Here is a 26,860-nt window from a genome sequence, read left to right on the forward strand (position 1 = left end):
TTTTTAAAACTTTTATTAATAACTCACACACCCTACATATGTCAATAAGGTTTGAACCTATGACCTCAAAGTTGTCAGTTAAACACCTTAACCAACCAAACCAACCAAGCCACGGTTTACCGACAAAATTGAATTTTGATTCACAAAGATGGAAAGAAAATCGATTTAAAAAAAAATTAGATGGAAAGAAAATTTATCAATATCTTAATTAATTGTGACCCTTGAAATCTGATAAATTATTATAATGTTATACTCCATTAACAAATAAATTTAATATAATTCATGTAAGATAACTAAATCAACTCAATAAAAAAAAGTAACTAAATCATCTAGATGAGAGAAACATTTGGTATAATTATTGCTTAATTTGGATTTGAGAATGATAAGATTATATTTTGATCTAAGAATGAAATGACATGATTTTTTTAATTGATTATATGTCTAGGTGACTTGACATGCCACATAAGATTAAGACCATAAATCTTAAGCCTTATTAAGACCCTTCCTCTATCACTACCCTTGATTATATTGCATGAGATGAGTTTAACACTTGCTTCATATATGGTACTTTTAAGTGGTTTCTGGTCTTCGATTTGATCTGGGTCACAGTTTTGACATAGACAATTATATCTGGAACCAAACTTTTGGTCAGGTGATTGGTCACGATCAATTAGAGCTCTAATCTGTTTGTCAGTATATGTCATAGGAGGTACCGTGTGGGGAAGCTCTTAAATTGTAGTAAGTTCTAAGTGAGCGTTCACATTGTTCATCACATTTTCAAGTTGTGTAAACATATGGTGATGTAGCATATGACTCTTCTAGTTGAGTCTTAACCTTTGAACTCGGTTCATTTGATACTTTGTTAATTGTAAAAGAATTTCTACGTATTTTGAAGTAAACGTTGAGTAGCGCCTTTAACATTTCAAATTAATTTATTGAAAATTCGGGTGTGACATAGGAAACAAGTTGACTCCTAAGTTGACCACTTTCATCCCGACTATCTTGGCTTGGACTCGGAGGCCTTGGCTTGGCTAACTTTGCCTCTTGGTCCTTGGTTGTTGGAAATACCATGCTCGTTGGTAGCGGATTTTCACGTGGTTGTCTACCCTTTCGGTGCCGGATTTATTAGATAAAAACACTGATGATAATGATAATGTACTTTTCCGATGTGTAGAGACCTGGATCAACAAATCGAGGACTTAATATAATAAGACTTATCCTCTTCAACGTGTTTTAAACGTTGAGATTGTTTTGATTGGACGCTCAAATTACCACGTACTGACCATCTTCAACCTAATTTTCAAAGAATTCACAACAAAATTCTTCAACTAAATATAGCTCTCATGGAAATTGCACAGTTCATCAGGTAACTATGGCTCTCCGGTTAGGCGTAGGAACCCTTCTCTTTGGCCTGCTGCTTGCTGTTAGCAGTAAAGGGATAACTGGTCATAGTAGCCGTAAAGCTTCCCACAAAAGGATGTCACATAACGATTCTTGCTTAAACCGCAGCACTTTTCCGGCAGGTTTTATGTTCGGGACAGCTTCGGCGGCTTACCAGGTATCTTTTAGGCTTTGATTTCTCTGATGAATGTAGGAGTTTACATGCAGGAGATGGACAAGCATGACGATTTTTAACATAGATTATGTGTTCTATATATTTACAGTTCGAAGGGGCTGCAAATGAAGGTGGTAGAGGACCATGTGTATGGGACGCCTTTACTCACAAGTATCCAGGTGATCTCTTGCTCCAGAATCTGTTATAAATATGAAAGATTTTTAATTACCAGGGCTTGGTTTAGCGTCTGTTGGTAGATAAATATACAGATACATGATTCGAGTTTCCATATGACTGATATGAGCTTCTGCTTTCTAAAATGGACGTCTTCTTTGTTTTGGTTTGGGGTGAAATGTATCAGAAAAGATAAAGGACCGCAGCAGTGGAGATATGGCTGCTGATCAATATCATCGGTACAAGGTACGCTATGGAGTAAAGCAACATCAACCAGGTTTCTCTTTTACATGCTTGTTATGTATCGATCAAATGCTTATTCTCTTTAATACATTCTTGTATAAAGGAAGATGTAAAGATGCTGAAGGAAATGGGTTGGGATGCTTACAGATTCTCAATCTCATGGTCTAGGTTGTTACCAAGTAAGACCATCAAATCGATCGATTACAACGTTTCACTCTCCTCTTTTTTATATTCTTCGATTGAACTACCTAGTTTGGATCATGATCAGATGGAAAGCTCAGTGGGGGTGTGAACCAGGAAGGAATCAAATATTATAAGAATCTCATCAACGAGCTTGTATCCCATGGTAATACTCCTGAGCTTAATTATCAATATATATATCGATAACTTGATAAAGAACTAAATCATTGTATATATTTCATTCACATTTAGTTTCTTTCTCATTTTCTTAATATTAATGGTCTTTTTTTTAGGTCTAATTCCCTTCGTCACACTCTTTCATTGGGATACGCCCCAAGCTTTAGAAGAGGACTATGGCGGTTTCCTGAGCCCTCAAATAGTAAGTTATTGTTCCAGAGTGACAATATAACAAAGCTAACATAGATTCAGAAGAGAAAAATAAGAAGTGTTAATATGTATCCCAGAAATTAAGGGGGGACAAGAATCATTCATGAATCCAAAAATGGTAGTGAAAAGTGCGAAAACCTCCGCAGAAGATCTTTTAACGATGGACGTACCAGTTCACTTGTAGTTTCAGTCCTTACTGGCATTTCATTTTGATAATTTTTTTTTCTTATGTGGAAAATACAGGAAACATTTCCAGGACTATGCAGAGCTCTGCTACAAAGAATTCGGTGATAAAGTCAAGCACTGGACAACACTAAATGAGCCGCATACCTACAGCGTCAATGGTTACGCAACCGGTGGATCGGCACCAGGCAGATGTTCTGCTTGGAAAGATCCTAACTGTACCGGTGGCGATTCAGGGACTGAGCCGTATTTGGTGTCACATCACCTACTTCTAGCCCATGCCGCCGCTGTGCAGGTGTACAAAGAGAAATTTCAGGTGATCCATCTACATATACTAAAAGTTTTCCAAGTGATCATGACTATTAAGATGTGCATTGCTTAAGAACTTTTCACATAATATTTGTTGTACAGGCGAAACAGAAGGGTTTGATAGGTATAGTGGTAAACACAGGATGGTTTATGCCATATTCTGACTCGAAGCGTGACCACGATGCTGCACAACGAACAATGGATTTCAACTTGGGATGGTACGTGCATGCCAACTATTTTAAACTGAAAGACTTGTGTAACCAGTAACCACATTGTTTAGAACTAATCTTGTATTCTGATTTCTTTTCAATGATGTTGTATCCTAAATTTGTTGTGTAAGGTTTATGGATCCCCTAACACATGGTGATTATCCACAAATCATGCGATCTCTCGTCGGAAATCGATTACCCAAGTTCACTAAAGAGCAATCAGATAAGCTAAAAGGATCGTTTGATTTCATTGGAATGAACTACTACTCCGGTGGTTATTCAGCGGATTTACATACTAAACCAGATCCTAAGCAACCAAGCTATACGTCAGACTCCCTCGTTAATGTTACATGTTAGTAAACTTTCTAGTTGAGCTAATTAAGCTGCTATTTACTAAGTTAATTATAAACTTCTTTTACTACACACACTAACCAAGCAGCTTGAAGATGATATGTTGTGGCAGTCGAACGGAATGGTGTCCCTATTGGTCCAGTGGTATGTACTATCTTAATCATCCTTCAGCTTGAACCAATTACTATAGATTTATGCATATAAAAGTTTTCATCAAGTCCTCTCCAATGAATACCTTATGATAATGACTTATTCAAAAATGTTTACTCTCATTGGATGGGGTTCTAGATGACTATTAACATCTAAACATTGTATCTGATTTCCTATACTGTGCAGAATTAAGAAATGAAATCGTCAAGATCCCCATGATCCATGTTTGCTTTCTTATATGTAATTAGTATCACTGATGACATATATGCCTTGTTTAATGCAGGCTGCTTCATCGTGGCTCCTTGTTTTTCCTCAAGGATTTCTAGATCTATTGCTCTACATAAAGAACAAGTACAATAATCCAACTATGTATATCACTGAAAACGGTATGTAGCTGTCACTAAACTACATTTGATATTGAACTATATATTAGTGTAATAGTGTTGTATTGTAGCTGTCACTAAACTACAAATAGTGGATATTACAATTACTCCATGTTCTGAACTAAATATGTGTTTGTGTTTTCATGCTGTTTCTGTAGGATGGGATGAGGTGAATGATCCAACATGGTCACTTGAGAAGGCTCTTGATGATAGTACAAGAATCGAATTTTACGATCAACATCTTCGGAAACTTCAGGCAGCAATTAAGTGAGTGCCAATCAAATGTCATTTGATAATTTTTCACCAGTGAATTCAATTAGCTAGTTAAATTTCACTGTGTGTTCTTTTTGGTGGGCAGGGCTGGCGTCAAGGTGAAGGGATACTTTGCATGGTCATTCCTTGATAACTTTGAGTGGGCTGATGGTTACACTGTTAGATTTGGCCTCGTTTATGTGGATTATAAAAATGAGCAGAAAAGACACCCTAAAAAGTCTGTAAACTGGTTCAAGAATTTTCTTCATAAGTCTAAAGAATGATGAAGGAAACCTCTCACAAATCATTGCAATGAGAGGTGTGGATGAAGACTGTGGCTCTGAGTTGTATCTGAATTGTATCGTTCATACCATTTATAAGAAATCCGTATGAACAAATTCATTTGATAATTATGGATTAGATTTTAGTATAATAACAAGGTGAGGTCGACATATGTTCTTTATTAAATGGAATTTTTCGGATATTTTCAAATAAAATGGAATTTTTTTTCTGATTTTTCCAGAAAAAAAAATTATAGGCCCAATATTATTTTGTAAAAAATAACTAAAGGCCTAGACTCCATAAGTCCAATACATCGCAGCCCATAAGCCCAATGCTTCATACGTTGCCCAACCGCCCACTTGAGAAGACTTAGCAGACACCTTCGGTGCAGAAAACACCGCAGCTGCCACCGCCACTCCTTGCCTCCCTCCTTCCGCCCGCCGACGTCTCTGCTTCCACACCCGTCGACGTCCCTATTGCCACGTCCGTCGCCGTAGTCATCATATGGCAAGGCCCGCACTGACGCCGACGGCCCACCACTCATGCATGCGCATGCCAGCCCACAGCATCTTCTCTAGCAACGCCGGTGTTTGGTGCTTAATATTTGTCTTTTGTTCAACTGAAAGCAACCCAATATTCTACTTTTACATTACATCCAAGAACTAAAACGTGAAATGAGAAAAGTAAAAGCTCAGAGCTAGCCCAGTATGAGGCTATGGGCACTCACAGTGCCACTCACTTGGTGTGTTTCTGGTTGTTTCTGATACTAGGTGTTTTTATTCTTCAATATAAATGTGACGCCAAAACTGCAGCTGAACACATCACTGTAAATCCTTGCTTCAAAGAGATTGAAATCCTCTGGAAAGGGAGTAGAGTGTACTAGTAATGGTCTGGTCGGTTTCATTGACCGTTTCGCCAGTAATGAAATGACTGGATGTTCTTCCCAATAGTTACATATATACCATATATAGCATTGAGATCGCTCACTACTTATTATGGGCTGTGTATATAAAATGGCCAAGTAGACTTGACCCTGCAGGAACGAAAAACAGTTAAACTTACATATGGCACTCCAAGGCATCCTCCTCTTGGGCTTCCTTCTTGTTCTTGGCTGTGCTGTGAGGATCAGTGGAGCGACTAACTCTAAGCAATTTGACAATGCCTCCCTCAACCGGAGCAGTTTTCCGGCAGGATTCATATTTGGGACAGCTTCTGCAGCTTACCAGGTATGTACATGCATGTTTGAATCTATATATATCTAGCCAGATCTATGGAGAGGACATGCCGGAAACACATTTTTTTGTCATGCTAGCTTCCCTTTAAAGTTGTAATAATCATTCAAATCAAAGGTTATTTGGACCCTTATTTGGGATTAGGGTTCCCTCGACTGTGTCTGTAGCAAAATTAAGAAAAACAATTGAAAACATAGCAAAGATATAATTGATTTGGCGCAGTCACTGAAATTGCCAAATCATTCTCTATCTGACTGATGTTTAATTTGCAAGAAGACTACCTATTCATTTGTGTTTGAATTTTAGTATGAAGGGGCTGCAAAAGAAGGGGGTCGAGGACCAAGTATATGGGACACATACACTCACAAGTATCCAGGTTCGTTTCTTTTATAGATGCTTGAATAGTGAAGTCAGAGTTGTTTGAAAACTGGATCTTAGGTCCCAAATTGATGTTGATTACCAATCATGTACGTCCTCTAGTTCTAACATATGCTGCATTGTGATTATTGAGGGAAAAAATCAGAGAAGATCTTTGACCACAGCAGCGGAGATGTGGCTATTGATCAATATCATCGCTATAAGGTACAAAGCGCAATGTGGATTCTGTGGATTATGAATATGGATTTATCATCCCGTACATACTCATGCATATTTGATTCAGTAGATCCATTTTTCTCTAATCATTTTCTGTAGGAAGATGTTCGGACTATGAAGGACCTAGGTTTTGATGCTTACAGACTCTCATTTTCATGGTCCAGATTGTTACCAAGTAATGTACATCAATCTCGTAGTGATTGCATCTATATTTCCTATACTTTGTTCTTAACTTTTCGATTGCACTGAATTTTGTAATTAAATTAACTTTGTTCATGCTATTAAGCAGATGGAAAGCTAAGTGGGGGTGTCAACAAGGAAGGAATCAAATATTACAACAACCTCATCAACGAGCTTCTAGCCAATGGTCATTCTCTTTTCCCATATATATCATCCGCTTAATCTTACACCATTTAGAAATGAAGATGTAAAATACATTCATTCCCACTGTTATATCAACTGCATGTTGAATGCAGGTGTGAAGCCTTTTGTCACAATCTTTCATTGGGATCTTCCCCAAGCATTAGAAGATGAATACGGTGGCTTCTTAAGTCCAAAAATTGTGTAAGTCGATATATTATTTCAGAATGATCGACAATAACAAATTCCACATTGATCGGAATTTCTTTGTACTTTTTATTTCATTCTCTTGTGTATACAATGTACAGGAACCATTTTCAGGACTATGCAGAGCTCTGCTTTAAAGAATTCGGTGACAGAGTTAAGCATTGGATCACCTTAAATGAGCCCCATAGCTACAGCCGTAATGGTTATGCAACCGGAAAGTTTGCACCAGGTCGATGTTCTGCTTGGCAGAAACGAAATTGCACAGGTGGGGATTCAGGGACCGAGCCATACTTAGCGTCACATTACCAACTTCTAGCTCATGCAGCCGCCATGAAGTTGTATAGGCATAAGTATCAGGTATAAATTTTCACTCTACACTACTCTCACTTCAATCATATGCGTGCACTGTTTAATACTGTATATGAATCATATATATGTTTATTTTTGAATATGTACAGGCAAAACAGAAGGGATTGATAGGGATAACAATAAATTCACACTGGTTTGTGCCGTATTCTGATTCTAAGCAAGACCAAGCTGCAGCACTACGAGCACTGGATTTTATGTTTGGATGGTATGAACAAAGTCGTTTTTATATATGAATCTCATTTTTCATTTCCTATGGAGTATTGGAGTAACAAACAAACACACCTTTTCTTCAGGTATATGGATCCCATGACAAATGGTGACTATCCAAGTAGCATGCGAGCTCTTGTTGGAAATCGATTACCCAAGTTCACGAAAGAGCAATCAAAGATGCTGAAAGGTTCATTTGATTTTCTTGGCTTGAATTACTACACAGGTAATTATGCAGCCAATATACCGTTTCGTAATGTTAAAGAAGCAAGCTACACAACAGACTCTCTTGCTAATCTTACAGGTTAGTAGATATAAGATTAACTGCGAGTTTATCATATGGCTTTCTTTCTGTACTACATAAACACATACTAATTAGAAAACCCTTGAATATAATGTTGTTGCAGCCGTGCGTAATGGTATTCCAATTGGTCGACCGGTAAGTGCAATGTTAAGCACTCTTACTCAAAACATATACGTACACAATTCTGCAGGCTACGGATGATGATGATGATGATGATCCGTCTTCCACTTGTTTGCAATAATTTTGCAGGCTGCTTCAGATTGGCTTCATTTTTATCCACAAGGTTTTAGAGAGATATTGCATTACACAAAGAAGAAGTACAACAATCCTCTTATTTACATCACTGAAAATGGTAATTAGTTTTCATTTGATTTTCTGCGTTACGTACTGACATCTAGCTAGCAGTTTCAAATCATGAAAAAACTAGAATTGGTTCTTAGCTGTGACATTGGTCACATTGCAATCTGTATGTGAAACTGAGTGAGTACCTTGATCATGCTGTACATATTATTGAAGGATGGGATGACCGCGGTGATCCAACATTATCACTAGAGGAAGCCCTTCGCGATAATCTAAGAATTGAGTATTACAATCGCCATCTTGATGAACTTCAGAAAGCAATTAAGTATGGCTTTATCTGATTGAGTTTGTGTCTCTGCTAATCCCTTGCTCTGATCATCAGATACTGATAATCTTTTTTTGTCTCTTTTTTTCTGTTTCAGGGCTGGGGTTAAGGTGAAGGGGTACTTTGCATGGTCATTGTTTGATAACTTTGAGTGGGCTGATGGTTATAGTTGTAGGTTTGGTATCAATTCTGTGGACTACAAAAATGGACTCAAAAGACACCCTAAACACTCTGCAGCTTGGTTCAAGAACTTTCTGCAGAAGTAGAGATTAGATATATCAATCTGAATGACTAGAAGATCGATGCGACTTTTTCTTCATATATGAGAAAGAGAATTCAACTGAAGTCTTAATTTGAAAGTACTCCCATATATATCAAAAATACATTTTATGTGTAGGGTACGCAGAAGAGCAAGGCTAGTCCTAATAATGGAAGTTCTCTCATCAGAATGGCAGAATGTAATTGAGCATACCTCTCAATTAATATTGGTAGGGGAAGTGCTGGCCGTTGTATATAGTAGTGTTGGAGTCTTGGAGAATCCATCATTATCTGTGCATTGTGGCCGGCCAGTAATATTGATGAATTATGTTAAGTATACGGAAAGGGTGAGATTCAAACTCTTGATCCAACTTAATGTCACAGTTTACTTTGTTTGAATGGAGGGGGGATAACTATGGGGTAAAAAGTAAGCTTATTGCATCTACAAACAGTCTAACACAAAGGAACTTGAATGATTACTGGTAATTAAAAAGTATTCTTGTGTCTATTGCTAACGCGTACATGATGAATGAATCAGAATAAGTGCAATTATCATTTTTTTTATAGGAATTGTTTCTTAAATACCAAGGGGAGATGAGTTTAGGAATCAACTTATCTCTTCTCTAATCCTTGTTGGCTTTCATTCATGTTTATTTTCTATTCCAAATAAAGTAAGAATGCTATGAATGAGGCGGAGCTCTACCAACTGAATTGCCAATACGTGGAGCATGCATGGACGAATAAAATGATCTTTTTTTAATGAAAGAAAAAAAGACAAGAAAAGCTACAATGAGAAACACATCTACGTAGTGTGAGTCGAACTCACGATCTCTCACTTATAAGGAGAGACTTATGCTACTAAACCAAACGATACTGGTTATTGTTTTTAAATTGAATAGATAAAACCTCCGATATGGGATAATTGACAAAAAAAAAAAAAAAGAAGGGCAGAAAACCTTGCAAATTAACACGTAAGCTAAAAGGATAGACGAACTTATCCGATCACAACTGAAATTGCTATCACCAACCCTAAAAACCCTAAACACGTACAGTTACATGTTTGCAATTTCAACAGATTTTGCGCATTGACCTGTTCCTATTAACAAGATTATTAGGGAGGGATATTTATATACAAGCCCCAATTAAGTCAATAAGAAAATACGAAAATAGTTATGGCACTCCGATTAGGGTTAATCCTCCTCCTACTTGTTCTTGTCTGCACTGCAGCTGTGACAACCGGTAGAGCTGCCAGCTCGCGGCACCGTGACAGCTCTTCCCTCCACCGGAGCAGTTTTCCGGCTGGCTTCGTATTCGGAACAGCTTCATCGGCTTACCAGGTATGATTTTGAACTAAAAACCCTAGACCGGCCTAGAATGTTAGATCGATCGAGTTTTGATTTTGGTCCACTAATTTACTGTGAATCAGATCGTATTCAATTGTGACAATGTAAGCTCGACTTTCTATTACATTGATCATTTATGTAGTCTCTGCGTTTGTGATTTGTAGTATGAAGGTGCTGCAAATGAAGGTGGTAGAGGTCCAAGTATATGGGATACATACACTCACAAGTATCCCGGTTAGCTAGTCTTTCATTCTGATCCCCCCTCCAATTTCTTCTCAAATCTCCAGGATATCTTTCATTAATTTATAACTGTGACAATTTTCCTATCTTTGAGTAAATTACACGTTCATAGTAAACATCTTCTTTTTTTAGAATTTTTATTCCCTTATACTAAACATCGTCTTCTTCTTTTTTAATGGAAAATAAACAGAGAAGATACACGACCACAGTACTGCAGATGTGGCTATTGATGAGTATCATCGCTATAAGGTACAAAGTTACACACACGTTCTCTATGGATAATTCTATTCAGGTTTTTTTGTTTTTGTTTTTAAAGAATGAATTCTATACGGAATTTAAATTAAAATATATATTAAAAAAAAAACAGCATTGGTTATTTTGGCAGGGATATGCTTACTTTCGTATTGTTTTTATATGCAGGAAGATATCCGGATTATGAAAGATATGGGGCTTGATGCTTACAGATTTTCAATTTCATGGTCAAGATTGTTACCAAGTAAGACACCAAGTGAAAATATACAGATTACATATATCAATATCTTTCGGTTGACATAAACTCGTATTGCACTCAACTTTGTTTCTTCCTCTAGTTTCTGAGAAAAAAAAAAATGTCTCAGATGGAAAGCTGAGTGGAGGTGTGAACAAGGAAGGAATCAAATACTACAATAACCTCATCAACGAGCTTCTAGCCAACGGTAGGACTCAAAACATTTGCACTCTTGGGAGATTCCGAGTATACGTACTATTTGCATTAATAAGAGTGAGTATTTGCGTACTTGTACTTAACTGCATATCATTTTTCTTTTGTCGAAAACTTGAATATTGCAGGTCTTGTACCCTATGTTACGCTCTTTCATTGGGATACCCCTCAAGCTCTGGAAGATGAATTCAGTGGGTTTCTTAGCCCTAAAATTGTGTAAGTGAAAATTACAGTACGTATAAGTATATTATAACGATGTAAATTTGAACAGAAATGTGTTGGTTGGGCGACTCGTCAGCTAAAAATGAATATTTGTTGATGTAAATCTGCTCTATCTTAGGTATACGGATTATAAGCAGAGGCGGAGCTACAGTCAGGTCCGGAGGGGTCCGGACCCCTGTTGGCTTTTCCACAAACCCCGTATAAATACACATTTTTATAATCAAACTCCTAATGTATATATATAGATTACTTGAGGATCCCACCCTGACATTGTACTAATCCCCTCCCCAGCGTCTCAAACCCCTTTTGATACATTAAGGCCACCCACATAACCCCTTTTTTGATACATTAGGACACTTATTTGACAATCATCATCACCTTTGTATCTAAATAACAATACTAGAGAGATGTAATGTAATAGAACAAGAAAGATAGAGTGAATTTTGAATATGATTTCTTAGTTATTAGGAACCGGAGACTTTGAAATGTTTGCATCTATATATTGGGTTTAAGAATGAACAACTTAATTGCTTTTTAACATATTATTATGTTCTAATGAATGATTTTCGAGACATTCAGTAATACCGATTTATATTTCAACTTATGACCGATAATAATAATTTTGATCGCATGAATTACTACCTTATTTCTGAACCCCCTAAGATTAAATCCTGGTTCCGCCACTGATTATAAGCTATGTATAACATGCAGGGACCATTTCAAGGATTATGCAGATCTCTGCTATAAAGAATTTGGTGACAGAGTTAGGTATTGGATCACGTTAAATGAGCCATGGAGCTACACCAATGGTGGTTATGTTATTGGAACGTTTGCGCCAACCCGATGTTCTGATTGGCAAAATCTGAATTGTACCGGTGGAGATTCAGGGACTGAGCCATACTTGGCGACACATTATCAACTCCTGGCTCATGCAGCAGCCGTGAAGTTGTACAGAGACAAATATCAGGTTCTTCATGGAAAATTTCAAGTTGGATCAATAGACTAATTGTTTTTCTCTTAATTTGTTTTAAAATTATTTTTGAATATACAGGCATCACAGAAGGGCGTGATCGGAATAACACTACTATCATACTGGTTTGTGCCATATTCTGATGCAAAGTGTGATGTGGATGCTGCAGAACGTGCATTGGATTTTATGTATGGATGGTATGTAGCTAATTAGTTACTGTAGCAAGTCCATAGTTAAAATAACTGCTTGTTTATACGGTGGTTTGGCAGAAATAGTATATTCCGGCTGCTCATCTATATATGTTCTTCTAGGTTTATGGACCCCCTGATTAACGGAGACTATCCACACAGCATGCGATATCTTGTTGCAGAACGATTACCAAAATTCACCAAAGAAGAATCCATGTTGCTTAAGGGGTCATTTGATTTCATTGGAGTAAACTACTACACTGCTAACTTCGCAGCCTACAATGCACCTCGGTTTAATGCTACTCATCCTAATTCAAATAACCCAAGCTACTTGACAGACGCTCTTGTCAATCTTTCAGGTGAGTAGAAATTTAAGCTTTTAATCTTCTAAGTCCTGTCTGGAGGAATTTTAAGTACCTACATCTAACGAGGCTTGAACATGAACGTTGTGACAGTGGAACGTGATGGAGTTCCTATTGGCCCAAAGGTGTGTACCAAGTTGATCAACGACCTTGATCTAGTCACCTTAGATAACTATATTATCATATATACGAGAGGTCAAATGATTTTGTAATCAAATTTTGCAGACTGCTTTGGATTGGCTCTATGTTTATCCAGAAGGATTTCGAGAGCTATTGCTCTACACAAAGAACAAGTATAATGATCCAGTTATCTACGTCACTGAAAACGGTAACTGGTTTGATATGATTTTTAATCTTTCTGTTACCCTAATCGAAATGCCATTTTCCTACTATCTGAGGCACATCAATTAGTAAACATTTCTTGCTGCCATTGAAGGAGTTAATGAGCTAAACGATCCCGGATTATCACTCGAGGAATCCCTAACCGATCATCATAGAATTGACTATTACGATGCCCATCTCAGTTATCTGCTTTCAGCAATGAAGTAAGTGCTTAAATTGTAGAAGCATTAATTTTGGTGATGAATATTATTTGATTTTTGACTCTTTTCTTTTTCAACAGGGATGGGGTTAATGTGAAAGGATATTTTGCGTGGTCATTGTTTGATAACTTTGAATGGAATACGGGTTACACTTGTAGATTCGGCTTCAACTTTATAGATTACAGAAATGGACTCAAACGATACCCTAAACTCTCAGCTGGCTGGTTCAAGAATTTTCTTCAGAAGACGTCTGTTAAGTTAGATACAAGTTCCTCTCGAGAGTTTCAATCAATTTAAATCACTAGAATGAGGGATTGATGCCGACTCCAATTTGTGTGTTGGATTGTCTTTCTTCATACAAATATTCATGTTATGGAGTTCGAATTCTCTCATTATCTTTCTTTTCTTGGTGAAAAACTGCGATATGTGTGTACAGTGGAGATTAATGTGCATATCTATATTAAGCTAGTTTCGTGCGAGCCAAAGTCGCCAAACTTACCAGCTTGCATATATTATTATACGTACGTACTTACAATTTTTCACTCTTCTCTTAAGTTATGAATGTGCATAGTTTGCCCATATCTCATCCGTAATGAATCATGAAAGAAGTATGGCATGGGATAAAGGCATAAAGCACGTACATACATCTCTAATATATATGGTGCGCTAAAGTGCCAGAAATGACAAAGCATCGAGTAATATTTTTGAATGGGCCGGGTATGTGAGGTTTCGTGCGACTGAGGTCTTTTGTTGATTGTCACTGATAGCTGTGGTAGTTGTAGAATACCATACACATAGAGGTACCGTAGAATATTATGGTGAAACATGTTACGGACCATATATATTAGAGGACACCTCATAATAACGTACATTCTTGGAATATGTCATCTTCACAACCCGAAAAGGATAAATATGCCGTTCAGCTTTACTTTGTAATGGAGAATCTGATAGGGATTAAGATCTACTAATCTGTCTAATCATGAACTAATTAGTAGTTATTTTTTTTTTTTTTTTTTTTTTTTTGAGAAAGATGAACTAATTAGTAGATAGATCAGATATATTATGCACAGGGTGGCCCTATGCTGCCGGCGACCAGCACAATATTAATGTTAAGCTGCCGTCCACGATTCCACCTTCACCTCATGAAATTTTGTTCGTGTAGTCCGACCTAGTCATTGTGTTGCAGCTGGCCGGTAGTCGGTAGAAGTGAGTTAACCACAAAACCACACTACTTACCGCCCACGTACAAATGAAGAAAGAAAGAAAAAAACCACAGTAATTACCGCCCAACAATGAAGGACAAAGAACAGACACAGTATTTTATAGTTTTATAGTTGTGTAATGCACTACCTAGTTAATTGTTTTAACCTAGTTAATTGATTCTCAAAACCAAAAACCAAAAAAACAAAAACTTAATTAATTCCCTATCTGTCCCTTTCCTTTTGCTGTGTTCTTTCAATATAATCAACATGTTGACTCCATCTCTCATCGTCTATAAATGCCTGCTGTACAAGTAGATCGAGCTGAACATGCACATTGCTACCTATGGCGTCCATTTCCGGAGGCTCCTCTTTCCTCAACATTATCGCTATAAGCCTTATTGTTAGCGCTTTTGCCTCGTTAGTGAGAGGTGATGATCTGAGCAGGGGCCAATACTCGACTGCTTTTCTCAACCGGAGCAGTTTTCCGGCTGGTTTCGTATTCGGCACAGCTTCATCAGCTTACCAGGTAACTCCTCCATCAGTTTTATTTTGCCACCTCAATGTACTTTCTTCTATTTGGCTTTCACATTTCCTCCATTTTTGTTCATTTTTTCTTTTAACTTTCCTCACTTGTCTATGTTTAAATGGAAAAGAAAATATGATTGTTCTGATATGTTATCAACATGCATGAACCAATCTCAGTATGAAGGTGCTGCAAATCTAAGTGGCAGAGGACCAAGTATATGGGATACTTTCACCCACAAATATCCAGGTTTAAATCTCTAGCTCAACTTCTTTTTATTCATTTGATCAATGGCATATTGCAAACCAGCTAGGCTCCATTCTAAACAATTTGTTTATTTGATCTCACCAACTCAAATTTGATCCGTTTTTTTTTTTAAATTAAGTAAGGAGCATCGATCAATGATTGTTGCTAGCTCACATGGAATTCACTTCAAATACAGAAAACAATAATAAAACGGAGAGCCGTCCGAAAGCTCCACAATTTCCTTTTGATATCGACTAGCTGCACGACTAGGAAAATTGACGAATATGTTGGACTTGTCTGTATCACTAAATACTTAACAATTTTAAGCCATCATCTTATAATCTAGTAGACGTTTGCCTCTAATTCGAGTGATTTCGTTCTCCTCGGTGTTTGATCGTTAGGTAGATGCACCCACTATTTTCTTTGTATCCTTAACCTAACGTTCTGATAAATTAAGATCAATTTCCCAATCTATAGTTTGAACGGAGAACCACCTTGGTTACGTTGCACCATTATGTTGGTCTCTAATACGTTATAACCATTGTAGGTAATAAGCAGCTTAGTCTCACAAACAAACTCACTAAACGAACTTTCAAGGTTATGACACTTGACATTTTTATAATGAAACTTATTCAGAAAGAAATATCGACTTTTTTTATACTATGACTCTCTACATATTCATCGACAAACTTGATGAGATGATTCTAATAAAGTTGCTTTTGTGTATATATTCTTAAACATATATGCATGTTTCATTGCAGATAAGATAACAGATGGTAGCAACGGAGATGTTGCGATAGATTCATATCATCGCTATAAGGTAAAGAAATTATTCTTTATCATAAATTACAACCATGATAGTTCTAGTTAAGCACATATGTACATATTTACATGTGTGTTGCAAATTATAGGAAGATGTGGCGATTATGAAGGAAATGGGTTTGGATGTTTACAGATTTTCTATCTCATGGTCTAGAGTGCTACCAAGTAAGTTTAGTTGGTTTAGTTTTATACTATATATATATATATATATATATATATATATATATATATATATATATATATATATATACACACACACGGTCCCTAGCCTTCACTGAAATTTGTCACGTACATATACCTGCTTACCTACTTTGCCAATACGATTTCAGCTGGGAAATTAAGTGGGGGTGTGAACAAGGAAGGGATAGAATACTACAACAACCTTATCAATGAACTCCTTGCCAATGGTATATAACTTCTTAATTAATCGATCTATTCGTCATCATCGGATTCGGACCAAACTAAAAATTAGCTAGTGGTACTTAAATTTACAGTAATATATACAATGGATTACCTAGTGCAGGTATAAAGCCATTTGTGACACTCTTCCACTGGGATCTTCCCCAACCCTTGCAAGATGAGCATGGCGGCTTTATAAGCCCCCATATTGTGTAAGTGAATGAAACTTTGCTATACGTTTTTATTGATATATACTGGCACATGTAAATGAGTGTGCTCGTGTTGATTTACCAGTACTGGTGATATTGATTCTACAAAAATGCAGGAAGCATTTTAAGGCATATGCAGAACTTTGTTATAGGGAATTTGGTGATCAGGTGAAGCACTGGATCACATTCAATGAGCCAATTGCCCTTGCCGTGGCTGGTTATGGACTCGGCGCATTGGCACCGGGACGATGTTCCGCTTGGATAAACCCCAACTGCACCGGAGGGAATTCAACGACGGAGCCATATCTGGTCACACATTACCAACTCCTTGCTCATGCAGCTGCAGTTAACTTGTATAAGAAACATTACCAGGTCTGCATCACGTACTAATGAGTATCATTTGTGACACTCATTTCATATGTTCGAGCAGTGATTGATAACAAAAAAGTTACTGTGGCGTGTTTCAGGAGTCCCAAAAAGGACTGATAGGGATAACCCTGGTGGCACAATGGTTGGTACCAAATACTACGGCACGGCACGACCGAGCTGCACAACTTAGAGGCCTGGATTTTATGCTTGGATGGTATATGGACCCTTTGACAAATGGTGACTACCCTAAGAGCATGAAATCTCTTGTCGGAGACCGATTGCCTAAGTTTAAGAAAGAGCAATCCAAATTGCTGAAAGGATCGTTTGACTTTATCGGATTGAACTACTACACTTCTAACTACGTCTCCGACGCACCCCAGCTAGTTAAAGTCGTCAATGCAAGCTTCATGACAGACTCTCTTGCTACTATGTCACGTAAACTCCTAAACTGAAAGCTTTCTATTAACTATGATCGACAAATGTTGGTAATAATTTATGCTTATAATACTTACGCTGTTTTTTCTCTTAATTTCCAGCCCTTCGAAATGGAATCCCTATTGGTCCAAAGGTTTGTATCAAATCGAGAACTTGTTCATCTTGAATCAATTATTCTCCTCTGGAGGATCATGTATCAATTGAGTTGATCAAATACTCATTATTTGATGACATGAATCTCCTGCAGGCTGCCTCAGAGGACCTCTATATTTATCCGAGAGGAATCAGGGATATTTTGCTCTACACAAAGAGAAAGTATAACAATCCGCTTATTTATATCACAGAGAATGGTGAGCCAGTAAATCATCTTTTTCAAAACTAGTACTAGATTGATACATAAGGAGTACTAGAGCTAGAGCTCTCGTACTCTAGTGAGGGTTTTGTTTTTTGTATCTTCAACATGGTAAGTATATATAAGTACATTTTCCCCTGCATGTCTTGCAGGCGTTGATGAGTTTAATGATCCCAAATTAACACTTGAGGAAGCCCTTGCTGACAACCAAAGAATTGACTACCACTTCCGCCATCTCTATTACCTCCAAGAAGCGATCAAGTCAGATTTTTTCTTCTTCTCATTATATTACAATGCGAGACGTACTGTTCTGATATTTTGAAAGCTTTTGAGTTTGGAGGAATAATGGATCAGGAAGTTGAGATCATATGTAACTTCGATCTTACTTTTCTTATTATGCAGAGATGGTGTTAATGTGAAGGGCTACTTTGCATGGTCATTTTTGGACAACTTTGAATGGACATTAGGTTACACTGTTCGGTTTGGCATCAACTATGTCGATTATAAAGATGGGCTGAAAAGATACCCTAAACACTCAGCATTATGGTTCAAGAATTTCCTCAAGAAGTATTGAGAGTTGAGAGATATGAAAAATTTTAATATACCATATGGTATAGCATGCTAGTAGCGTGTTATTTTAAAGGTGTAATTGTTCTCATGGACATGAATTAGTTTGCATAAAAGGTTAAAGTTTCTTGTTCAGGGAGTTTAGGCTATCAATGTGCTTGGATAATATGAGGTTGCTTATGGAGGACGTACTGTTTAGGTTATTTTTTGTGGGTCTGTTATTTTGGCTTTATGCTGAAGATTCTCGCAAACTGTCAAATACTATGTTGTTAGGTGCCTCTCTCCTTTCAGCTTGATTGATTGATGATTGATGATTTGCAGAAGAAAGAAAACTCTAGTTTTGTCTTCTGTAGGGCATTGTGTACTTAATTGATTTGATTTAGGCCTTAATAAGGAAATTAAGCGCGCAAAACCCAGTACTCCAGTGTCCAGTCACTCTCTAGCTGATCCATCCATCCCTAATTAGGGTTTAGAAATGAAACAAATATGTAGGACTAGGACCACAGATTGCAATCGCTGCTGAGCTTGTGCTTTCAGTTTCACAGCTGCAGAGTGCAGACGTACGTGCGTATAATCTCGTAAGACTTATAGAAGAATACAAAGATAAATTATTCAAAAGACAACGGCTCGATATAATTATATGATCTTTGGTCATTTCCCTCTGGAATATTATTGGTCTTGCTCTCTCTTCTTCGGAAGGCTGTAGAGCCTGTAGCTTGTTGGCAAAAAACTGTGCGCATTACGTATAAGTTGTCCTCTGTACAGCATTTCTGGTTTTTGTGTCCTATTTCATTTTGTTCTTTTGTTGAAATTAACCTAGCTAGACGTACTGTCTTATTTCTATTTGGTCCATCTACATGATCTGTTGGACCGCGCTAGCATACGTCCATATTTGCTTCACATGCACTAGCTAACATATGGACCATGTAAATATGTTTCTTATATATGTACCTTGAAAGTTCAAAGCATGCATCAGTGTTTCCATACAAGTTTTGTTTTGCCAGGTAATTCTCAATACAACTTAATAGTAGATAACTCAAAAGACTACATAAATTCTTGTTTATTTGGGCACTGAATACTCATGATAGATGGTAATACTTGGCATGCATGTCATAGGTGTGCATGTATAACACAACTCCGAGTCTCCGATCAACTTTTTTCAAATGCACATTAATAAATTTGACATAATAATTAGTTTTTCCTCTGTTCTTCAGAGTTCCAAACGATATTAATAGTTAAATAGAGATGCTATATGGAACGCCCTTCCCGGTAACCCCAGGTTCTGAAACGGGCTTCAAAAGTTCATAAGGCACAACCCCAGCTCCAGTTCTGTTCTTCAACTCAAAATTAGCATTTCTCTCATCAATAGTTTCTTCAAGCATCTTCAACCTCCCCTTAAACCGCTCAAACGCCGCCTTTATAACTTCGTCTTCGGCCCATGCGTCCTCCATCTTCTCTCCAATGTACTCCTCGTCCGGCGAATGAGTAGACAAAATGTCTAAAACCGCCATTATCGTTGTGGCTTGGATTTGCGAAGGAAAGCACCGCAGAAGAGCAGCTTCGGGTTTTTTCATGAACATTTCCCAAGCCTCATCGTCGGGGTCCTCCGTGGGCACATTGGTCCTTGCAATTGTTGGGCGGTTAGGGAAGTAACCTGCATAGGTATACTGACCAAAGTTAACTGATGCATGGTGACCGGATGTGACCCAAAGCATTGTTGTGAGGATGTCGATGAGGTCTTGAGGGGTATTTAGGTCTGGCCACCAGGGTTCGTCTTTCTTGTCCCCGTGACCTACAGTTCTGATCTCTGTCCACCATGCTTGGAGCTCATGATCAGTTTGTACAAGCCTGGAGTCTGTGTAGTAGTGGTTTACATAGTCTGAGACCCATTCTTTAATGGCATCCCATAGGAGGAGTCCATCATTGGCAAAAGGGTAGTCTTGAATTGTCAACCTCAGACCGTGAGGAGCGGTTGGGTCCTCAACAGCCATTCCCCTAATTAAAAATAGAGAAACAAAACATGACCAAGATGGATGTTAGTGATGTACGTTAAAATGTCGATTGCATAGTGTATTTGCACGCTTTGTATATATAAAAATTTCTAATGTACGTTAAACCTCATGTACATGAACCTAGTACCTGCAAATTAGGTCAGCTGGAAGAGCCTGTTGGTCGAATCGCCACTCCTTAGCATAGGCAATAGAGCAAAGCTCCAAGGAGTATTTTCCAGGTGAGAATGAGGTTTCAATTATGCCACCGGCATTGATTAGTGATTCACGAGCAAGCGCATTGATCTCCATAGTGTATCTGAAATGGGGGTGCAACAACTTGTAGACTGGGTGCAACACACTCAGCTGACGACTGGTTGCGATTATATATGGTTCTGTAACGCAATGCGTTCTTAACCTGCAAATTGAGCACCGGAATATACATATATAGCTTAAAATATATTTAAAACATGAACATGAACATAAACATATATGGTGTCAAAGGGGATCCATGTTTTACCAGTGACTAACAAGTTGATGGTAACCAGAGTCATGAGCAAGGACATGAGCTTTGGCAATCCTCCAAAGCCAGACACCGGTAGCATTCCAGCTGGGTTGGAAGGCTTGCTTCCACTGAGGCTTTCCATCCATTGGCGATCGAGTCAACTCAATAGCCAGAGGCCTTAGGGTTCCTTCTGGAGTTAGGAAGAACAATGTCCTCGATCCATATAGTGTCGTGCCTTTAATCTCTCTTACTTTGCTCACATATGGTAAAAACAAATCATGGTAATCTAGTATGAACAACTTCTTTTCTCGTATGGCCTACATTGTTACCAAATTAACGAATTACATAAAGTTGACACGTACAAAATGACAACAAAAATGCAATAATGTATCACTGTATTATTGAAACTATTCTCTTACCTCTTCGACGGACGAAAAACCTTTAATTTCTTGCTCAATCATTTCCGTGGTGATTGCAGATTCTGGGGGTCCATACACATCGGGATCCAATTCACTCTTCAATGGCCATTCCTGCATTTGTTTCAAATTAAGGCTAACAGATCAATTTCATGATAATTCACGTAGACATGAAAATTATAGACTAAACATTTGAATTTTTCGAATTAATATGTCATACTTCACCCATTTCATATCTACGGTTCATACCTTCACCAACTTAATGCTATACGGGTTGAGACCGGCAAGAGTCTGCCTAGCAAATTCCTCGTCCCTAAACCAGAAGAATCTGTCTCCTACGACACACCAAGAACAAAATGTGTGGTTAGTACAAAACAAAATTTGTATCAAAAACACAAATAGTATAATCTTACTGGAATTTCTACAATGTGTTAATGTATATATAATATGCATACAATTAAGATTGATGGATCTAGCTGCTTACTATTCATTGTTTCTGGGGGCACGAACCGCAAAACATCACCTCCAGAAGCCAAAGCATTCACTAGTCTGGGAAGTATGGCTTGGAGAAGCCCTTTTTGTTCTTTAGATGAAGACAACTTGATGCCATCATGGAAAAGTGAGTCTATTGACGTGAACAAATTGAATCCAAGATCAGTGTCGATGGCTTTCCCCAAGGAGGGTACTACTGCATGCATGACAGCGTACACTGTCTTGGCTGAAAATGTTAACTGCTTTATCTCCGAGAAGGCTTCATCTCTAGGAACGTACACTTCCTTGCTGCTCCTCTTCTCCGAATATTTGTCTAAATCAAAAACGGATCAAAGTATTGTCATTTCATTCATTAACTTGTTCATACCATTGGAGATTTGGAGTATCTTAACAAACTAAAACCCTAGAGTTTAAGCTATTCGGCACGAGAGCGAGCGTTATTTTTGTACCTACTTCACTCATCGGCCGCCCAGTTCGACATCGCCTGGGATAGGGGAATTCTTCGTTTCCTCCGAGAACCGGTCTTATAAGCCTTAGACTCGTATCAGGATCCCCAAGATCATTGTAAACATCATAATCGTATATTCTCTCAAACTTCTTGCGCTCTCCTTGGCCATTGCCGCGCAATGTCACAAGCTCCTCCTCTCTTAGCCTCACCAATGCACTTGGAGTTTGGAATGGCAAATATGACTGCGCAACTCAAACACAAGTTTATCAATCACGATGAGGTGCATAGAAGAATTTTCGATCAAGGGATATTAATTCAGTAGTTTTAGTATATGCACTACAGTAGTAATTACAATTTAAAGTGCTATATTGTAAAGAAATTTAGCATATTAATTCAGTATGTGTTTGCTCATATGTTCTTACGTCACTCGTTGTTTCAGTGGTCCATTATTCGCACGTCACTTGGCTTCACTAACCACAAACACAGTGGTCCGGCCAGTGGTCCATTCCTATGTCCTAACACAATTAAATTTGTCATACATAATAAGTATGTTATCAGAAACGTACTGACCTTGTTAGTGAAGAAGACCCTCTTGGCTGGATTGTCATACTTGGAGTGAAGCCATGAATTACAGGTAAGGAGTACAGGGCTATTAGGCAAGCCATCCAGGACAATGTCCTTGAGATACATCTCCTTGTGATGCTCATTTTCTATTAGAACGGCTCCCACTTCTCCAAAATCTAATGGAACTTTAAAATCTGTCTCGTATATAATCTCACCCTCCGCTCGGCGACTCCGGTGTGCAAACCCTGGAACTGGCTCCTTCTCTAATCCAGTTTCTGCACCACAAATTAATGAAACCATTCGTTATATTACAGCTTATGTGCATGCTTAAGTGGATCTGTATGTGCCAATATTATTTAGACTAATATAAATCATATTGGTTTTTAAAGTTACAAAAGAAAACTTTATCTCTTTAATCAAGTGTATAGCGATCGTTATGTCGTTGTGTTACTGTTATTTTAGTTTGTCACTTTCATGGTCTAGACTTCGTCGACATGGGAGTTATGGGACCATGAATCGTCTCCAAAGCTCAAGTCGTTTTCATTTCATCTGTTAGGTTGAGATGTAAGTGAAGTAGAATACAAAGATGTCCTTTCTATAACGTTTAGGGTGTAGCTAGAATATGTATGGCCATCGCTGCATTATCTCGATCTCCTTCTTCTCTCCTCATCATGCATATATGAGTGAAACATAACAGCTTCCAGCTATTTGACAGACCATACGTCTATACATAAAATCGACTATCATAATTAAGGATTTTTTCTAATTAATTCACGAGTACTCTTAATTCACGTTGCAACGTACTATATTAGACATCAGGTAGATAACATTGAAAATCGTATAGGGTTATCATCATTATGACAATAGATGGTTTATATTCGATAGTTTTGGTTCACTTATTGGTGAACATGTAAATGGATCAGATTTTAACCGGATCGACTTAAATCCAGATCTGTTTATTCTTAGAAACTTTAGATATAAACCCGGTCCAGATGAAGCGTTGATAGTTCAATATATCTAAATCCGTATACGATGGATTAACATATACCGGATCATCCGTTAGTCCGATGCTTTTATAATAACATTCTTGAACTTTAAAAAATATTAAATTTATATCATAATACCTCAAAAAACACTAATAATATATTGTAAAATAAAAATAAAAATAAAAATGAAGAGTGTGTTCGAAATTATTTGGTCTAGTGGCATAATATCTCGTGGGAGTGTTGTGACTTTGACTCATAATAGACTGTTTAATATTATTATTATTATTGTTATTATTATTTACTATTGAATATTATTAATAAACAGTTGAGTCTATTTTTAATTATGTTTTCAAGGTGAAAAATAAATTCTGCATGAAATGAATCCTAAACAAATAAGAAAGTGATGTTAAAAAAAGAAGGTGATGTTAATTGGAAGTGGTTAATTTCTTGAGTGAAAAATCTGCAGAATATCCGTGGATGGACACGTTAGTTTGATATATTAGGTTTGATAAGCTTCATAACTATATGATACTTACTGGGATCAAGGTGAGCGCTAAGAAGCTCCATGAAGAGCGTTCGACCAAGCACGTCTTTGATATCATCTAGTCCTCTGGCAATACCCATGTGAGACAGAAACCCACCAACTGTAAGAGTCACCGTTATGGTTGCTTTAACACTGATGAACTTCTCCGTCACCACTTCTTTTGTGGTCACTACTTCTCTGTCCGCCACTGCATCTTCGTTCTCCGTCACTATTTCTGTCACCTCAGTCGTAGTAGTGATTGTTGTAGTTGTTGTTGAACCTGAAGAACTAGTACTAGTGCTGCTACTGCTGTTAGTACTATTAGTACTACTCACGGCTTCTATATTGTTGCTGTAAGTTTTAACGGAGACAACTCGAAGGTTTTTGTGTTTGTTGGGGAATGAATGACTTGCTGACCAGACTGAAAGTGAAGCTCTGCTGCCTTTACTTCCATGGATGAACGGCTTGTTCTGAAGAAGGAGAGACAGTGACTTATGGGGTTTCAACATCTTTTGCTAGAGATGGAGATTGACTGAGCAGTGTCTTAGGTTAATTTGATTGCAGGTGCGCCCATAGCAGATATCTTTATATAGGGAAGACAAATTAAGAGACCACTACATTATAACAGGAAGAAACTCTAATAATAAAAATGAAAGGAAAAGAGAGATCTGGAACAAACGGAGAACCATTATTAGTTGTACATAATAATAGAGAACCACTACTTTATACAGGTAGCAATTGCAAGTGAAATATTGAGAGCCACAATAACCCAAGGAATGGAGGATAAAAGACGCATACGTACAAGAAGGAAACCCAATAGGGACCTTACCTATATATTTTTTTTTAAATTTGTATTTGTATATATTATTATATTATATATACTAAAGCGGTTAACTGCTTATAAGCATATGAACAGTATACTGACCATTTTACCCTTGTTATTTTTAAGAAACTACAATATTACCATTAACCCTAGATATATAATCATTATAACAGCTGGGATATAATTTGCATGTATAACATTCTATGAAGTACATATCAGAAACATTTCCATCAATCAATTAACCTATTGACTAGCTTCGTAACGTTGTTTTTGGATAAAGTAATTTTAATGTCCATAGAAATTTCAAAATCATGGGAATTACAATTTCATGAATTTAAATCCTATTAATTGAGAATTTCATTGTTTGAATTTCATGATATAGAGTTTTAAAATGACAAGTATTTATATTCAGACTAACCTTAGTTAATGAAATTGACAAATGACACTTATTTTGTGAGGAATTCAAATCGGGAATTTAAGTTCTCAAATTCCACGATTATTTTCCGGTGAAAATTGCTAATTTCACGGGATAAGTATCTAAACGAGGGAAACCATCCTAAACCGTCTTAAGAAATTGAGAATTCCTTATTTTTGATTAAATTCCCAGGAATTCACCCACATTCAAATACACTGTAAATGTATACACCGAGCCAAGGCGCGGGTATAATTCTAGTATTAAATTACTAGCGTACTATATATGTCAATGTCAATAAGATTTGAACTCATGACTTCAAAGTTATCCATTAACAATTTTTTAACCAATTATGTCACGGCTCACCGACACCTTATATATATATAACATGATTAGCTGCAGAGCTGCCATCTTATTTTCATAATTATGCAATGTAAAAAGATGAGAGCGTACCTCTGATAAATTTGAAGGGTTTTTGAAGGCTTCAAAACCCTAGGTTTCGAGGTTTGGTGGCGATGCATCTCCTACGGGTGAGATGGCGATCGTGATGGCTACGTGACTGCGATGACGGCTTGTCAATGTTGTAGTGGCAACGAGAGACTCTAACGAATGCTATGGTTGCTGGGGAGCAGCTATGGAGCTTAAGTTTTTGATTAGCTTCTACGATTGTGGTGGTGTTGAGTAGGTCGTGGTGCTCTGTCCACAATGGGTTCTTGGAGGTGGTGATTAGGCGATTCTCCATATCAGATTTTTCTTAATACATAGTAACAAGTTTTGGTATTCAAAATTACGTACATACATTTTTTTAAGGGAAAATGCCAATTTTAACAAAAATAACAAAGTCAGACCCCAATCCAATAGAAAAAAAAAAATCAAGAGCCCATTCCAATTAATATTACGTAAAGACACTATTACCCTTAATCTTATCCTCCTCTCTCTCTCTCTCTCTCAGTATCGGAACAACGAACTCAGAAGCTCACATCCTTCTTTCACCGCTGCTCTTCTCAGTCAAACCCTCACCGGGAACCCTCGCCGTCATTGGAATCTGCCATGCCTCCTTGATCTCGGATCCATTTGCCTCGTCGAGCATTGCTTTGAGCTCCGCTTCGGCATCAAGCTCGCCATCGTCATCACCACCCCATCGTCATCATCAATCTCGAAGAGGAAGCCAAATTGGAGAGGAGCGTCGAGAAGTTTA

The 26,860-nt window shown here is 37.6% G+C and overlaps 3 protein-coding genes and 1 pseudogene across 4 annotated transcripts; 3 read left to right on the plus strand and 1 right to left on the minus strand.

Annotated features, from left to right (window-relative positions):
• The first annotated feature begins 1,336 nt into the window (after positions 1-1,336).
• Positions 1,337-4,660, plus strand: LOC101307573 (beta-glucosidase 24-like). Its single transcript, XM_004295180.1, has 13 exons — positions 1,337-1,558; positions 1,665-1,734; positions 1,917-1,975; positions 2,076-2,151; positions 2,241-2,318; positions 2,446-2,533; positions 2,783-3,038; positions 3,134-3,249; positions 3,372-3,592; positions 3,704-3,735; positions 4,025-4,127; positions 4,283-4,391; positions 4,483-4,660. Exons 1-13 carry the CDS (start codon positions 1,373-1,375, stop codon positions 4,658-4,660), a joined length of 1,572 nt encoding a protein of 523 aa, XP_004295228.1. The 5' UTR covers positions 1,337-1,372.
• Positions 4,661-5,722: 1,062 nt separating this feature from the next.
• Positions 5,723-13,678, plus strand: LOC101300996 (annotated as a pseudogene). The gene is made up of 27 exons (XR_184406.1): positions 5,723-5,884; positions 6,197-6,266; positions 6,414-6,472; positions 6,584-6,659; positions 6,774-6,851; positions 6,961-7,048; positions 7,153-7,408; positions 7,510-7,625; positions 7,714-7,931; positions 8,035-8,066; positions 8,181-8,283; positions 8,448-8,580; positions 8,654-8,818; positions 9,049-9,065; positions 9,985-10,151; positions 10,322-10,391; positions 10,588-10,646; positions 10,818-10,893; positions 11,015-11,092; positions 11,226-11,313; positions 12,031-12,286; positions 12,371-12,486; positions 12,601-12,836; positions 12,909-12,964; positions 13,065-13,167; positions 13,276-13,384; positions 13,462-13,678. The product of XR_184406.1 is annotated as a lactase-phlorizin hydrolase-like (transcript).
• Positions 13,679-14,888: 1,210 nt separating this feature from the next.
• On the plus strand, positions 14,889-18,833 carry LOC101307288 (beta-glucosidase 13-like). Its single transcript, XM_004295179.1, has 12 exons — positions 14,889-15,109; positions 15,286-15,355; positions 16,114-16,172; positions 16,264-16,339; positions 16,504-16,581; positions 16,698-16,785; positions 16,899-17,154; positions 17,250-17,586; positions 17,688-17,719; positions 17,834-17,936; positions 18,091-18,199; positions 18,341-18,833. Exons 1-12 carry the CDS (start codon positions 14,927-14,929, stop codon positions 18,510-18,512), a joined length of 1,563 nt encoding a protein of 520 aa, XP_004295227.1. The 5' UTR covers positions 14,889-14,926; the 3' UTR covers positions 18,513-18,833.
• A 718-nt stretch (positions 18,834-19,551) lies between these two features.
• Positions 19,552-25,073, minus strand: LOC101306996 (linoleate 13S-lipoxygenase 2-1, chloroplastic-like). The gene is made up of 9 exons (XM_004295178.1): positions 24,441-25,073; positions 22,925-23,193; positions 22,356-22,596; positions 21,899-22,219; positions 21,664-21,749; positions 21,418-21,528; positions 21,014-21,315; positions 20,645-20,911; positions 19,552-20,500 (listed from the first exon to the last, which is right to left on the minus strand). The coding sequence occupies exons 1-9, from the start codon at positions 24,934-24,936 to the stop codon at positions 19,741-19,743; spliced, it is 2,853 nt and encodes a 950-aa protein (XP_004295226.1). The 5' UTR covers positions 24,937-25,073; the 3' UTR covers positions 19,552-19,740.
• Between the last annotated feature and the right edge of the window lie 1,787 nt (positions 25,074-26,860).

The sequence above is a fragment of the Fragaria vesca genome, linkage group LG3, assembly GCF_000184155.1.
Source record: "Fragaria vesca subsp. vesca linkage group LG3, FraVesHawaii_1.0, whole genome shotgun sequence".
Lineage (NCBI taxonomy): Eukaryota > Viridiplantae > Streptophyta > Magnoliopsida > Rosales > Rosaceae > Fragaria > Fragaria vesca.

Coding starts and splice junctions, on each gene's coding strand:
- LOC101307288 (XM_004295179.1), top strand. CDS start 14,927: ATGGCGTCCATTTCCGGAGGCTCCTCTTTCCTCAACATTATCGCTATA. Junction 15,110..15,285: donor CAGCTTCATCAGCTTACCAG/GTAACTCCTCCA, acceptor AACCAATCTCAG/TATGAAGGTGCTGCAAATCT. Junction 16,340..16,503: donor ATGGTCTAGAGTGCTACCAA/GTAAGTTTAGTT, acceptor ATACGATTTCAG/CTGGGAAATTAAGTGGGGGT.
- LOC101307573 (XM_004295180.1), top strand. CDS start 1,373: ATGGCTCTCCGGTTAGGCGTAGGAACCCTTCTCTTTGGCCTGCTGCTT. Junction 2,319..2,445: donor CAACGAGCTTGTATCCCATG/GTAATACTCCTG, acceptor TCTTTTTTTTAG/GTCTAATTCCCTTCGTCACA. Junction 2,534..2,782: donor TTCCTGAGCCCTCAAATAGT/AAGTTATTGTTC, acceptor TGGAAAATACAG/GAAACATTTCCAGGACTATG.
- LOC101306996 (XM_004295178.1), bottom strand. CDS start 24,936: ATGTTGAAACCCCATAAGTCACTGTCTCTCCTTCTTCAGAACAAGCCG. Junction 21,750..21,898: donor GCCCCCAGAAACAATGAATA/GTAAGCAGCTAG, acceptor GGTGTGTCGTAG/GAGACAGATTCTTCTGGTTT. Junction 20,912..21,013: donor CATCAACTTGTTAGTCACTG/GTAAAACATGGA, acceptor CTCAATTTGCAG/GTTAAGAACGCATTGCGTTA.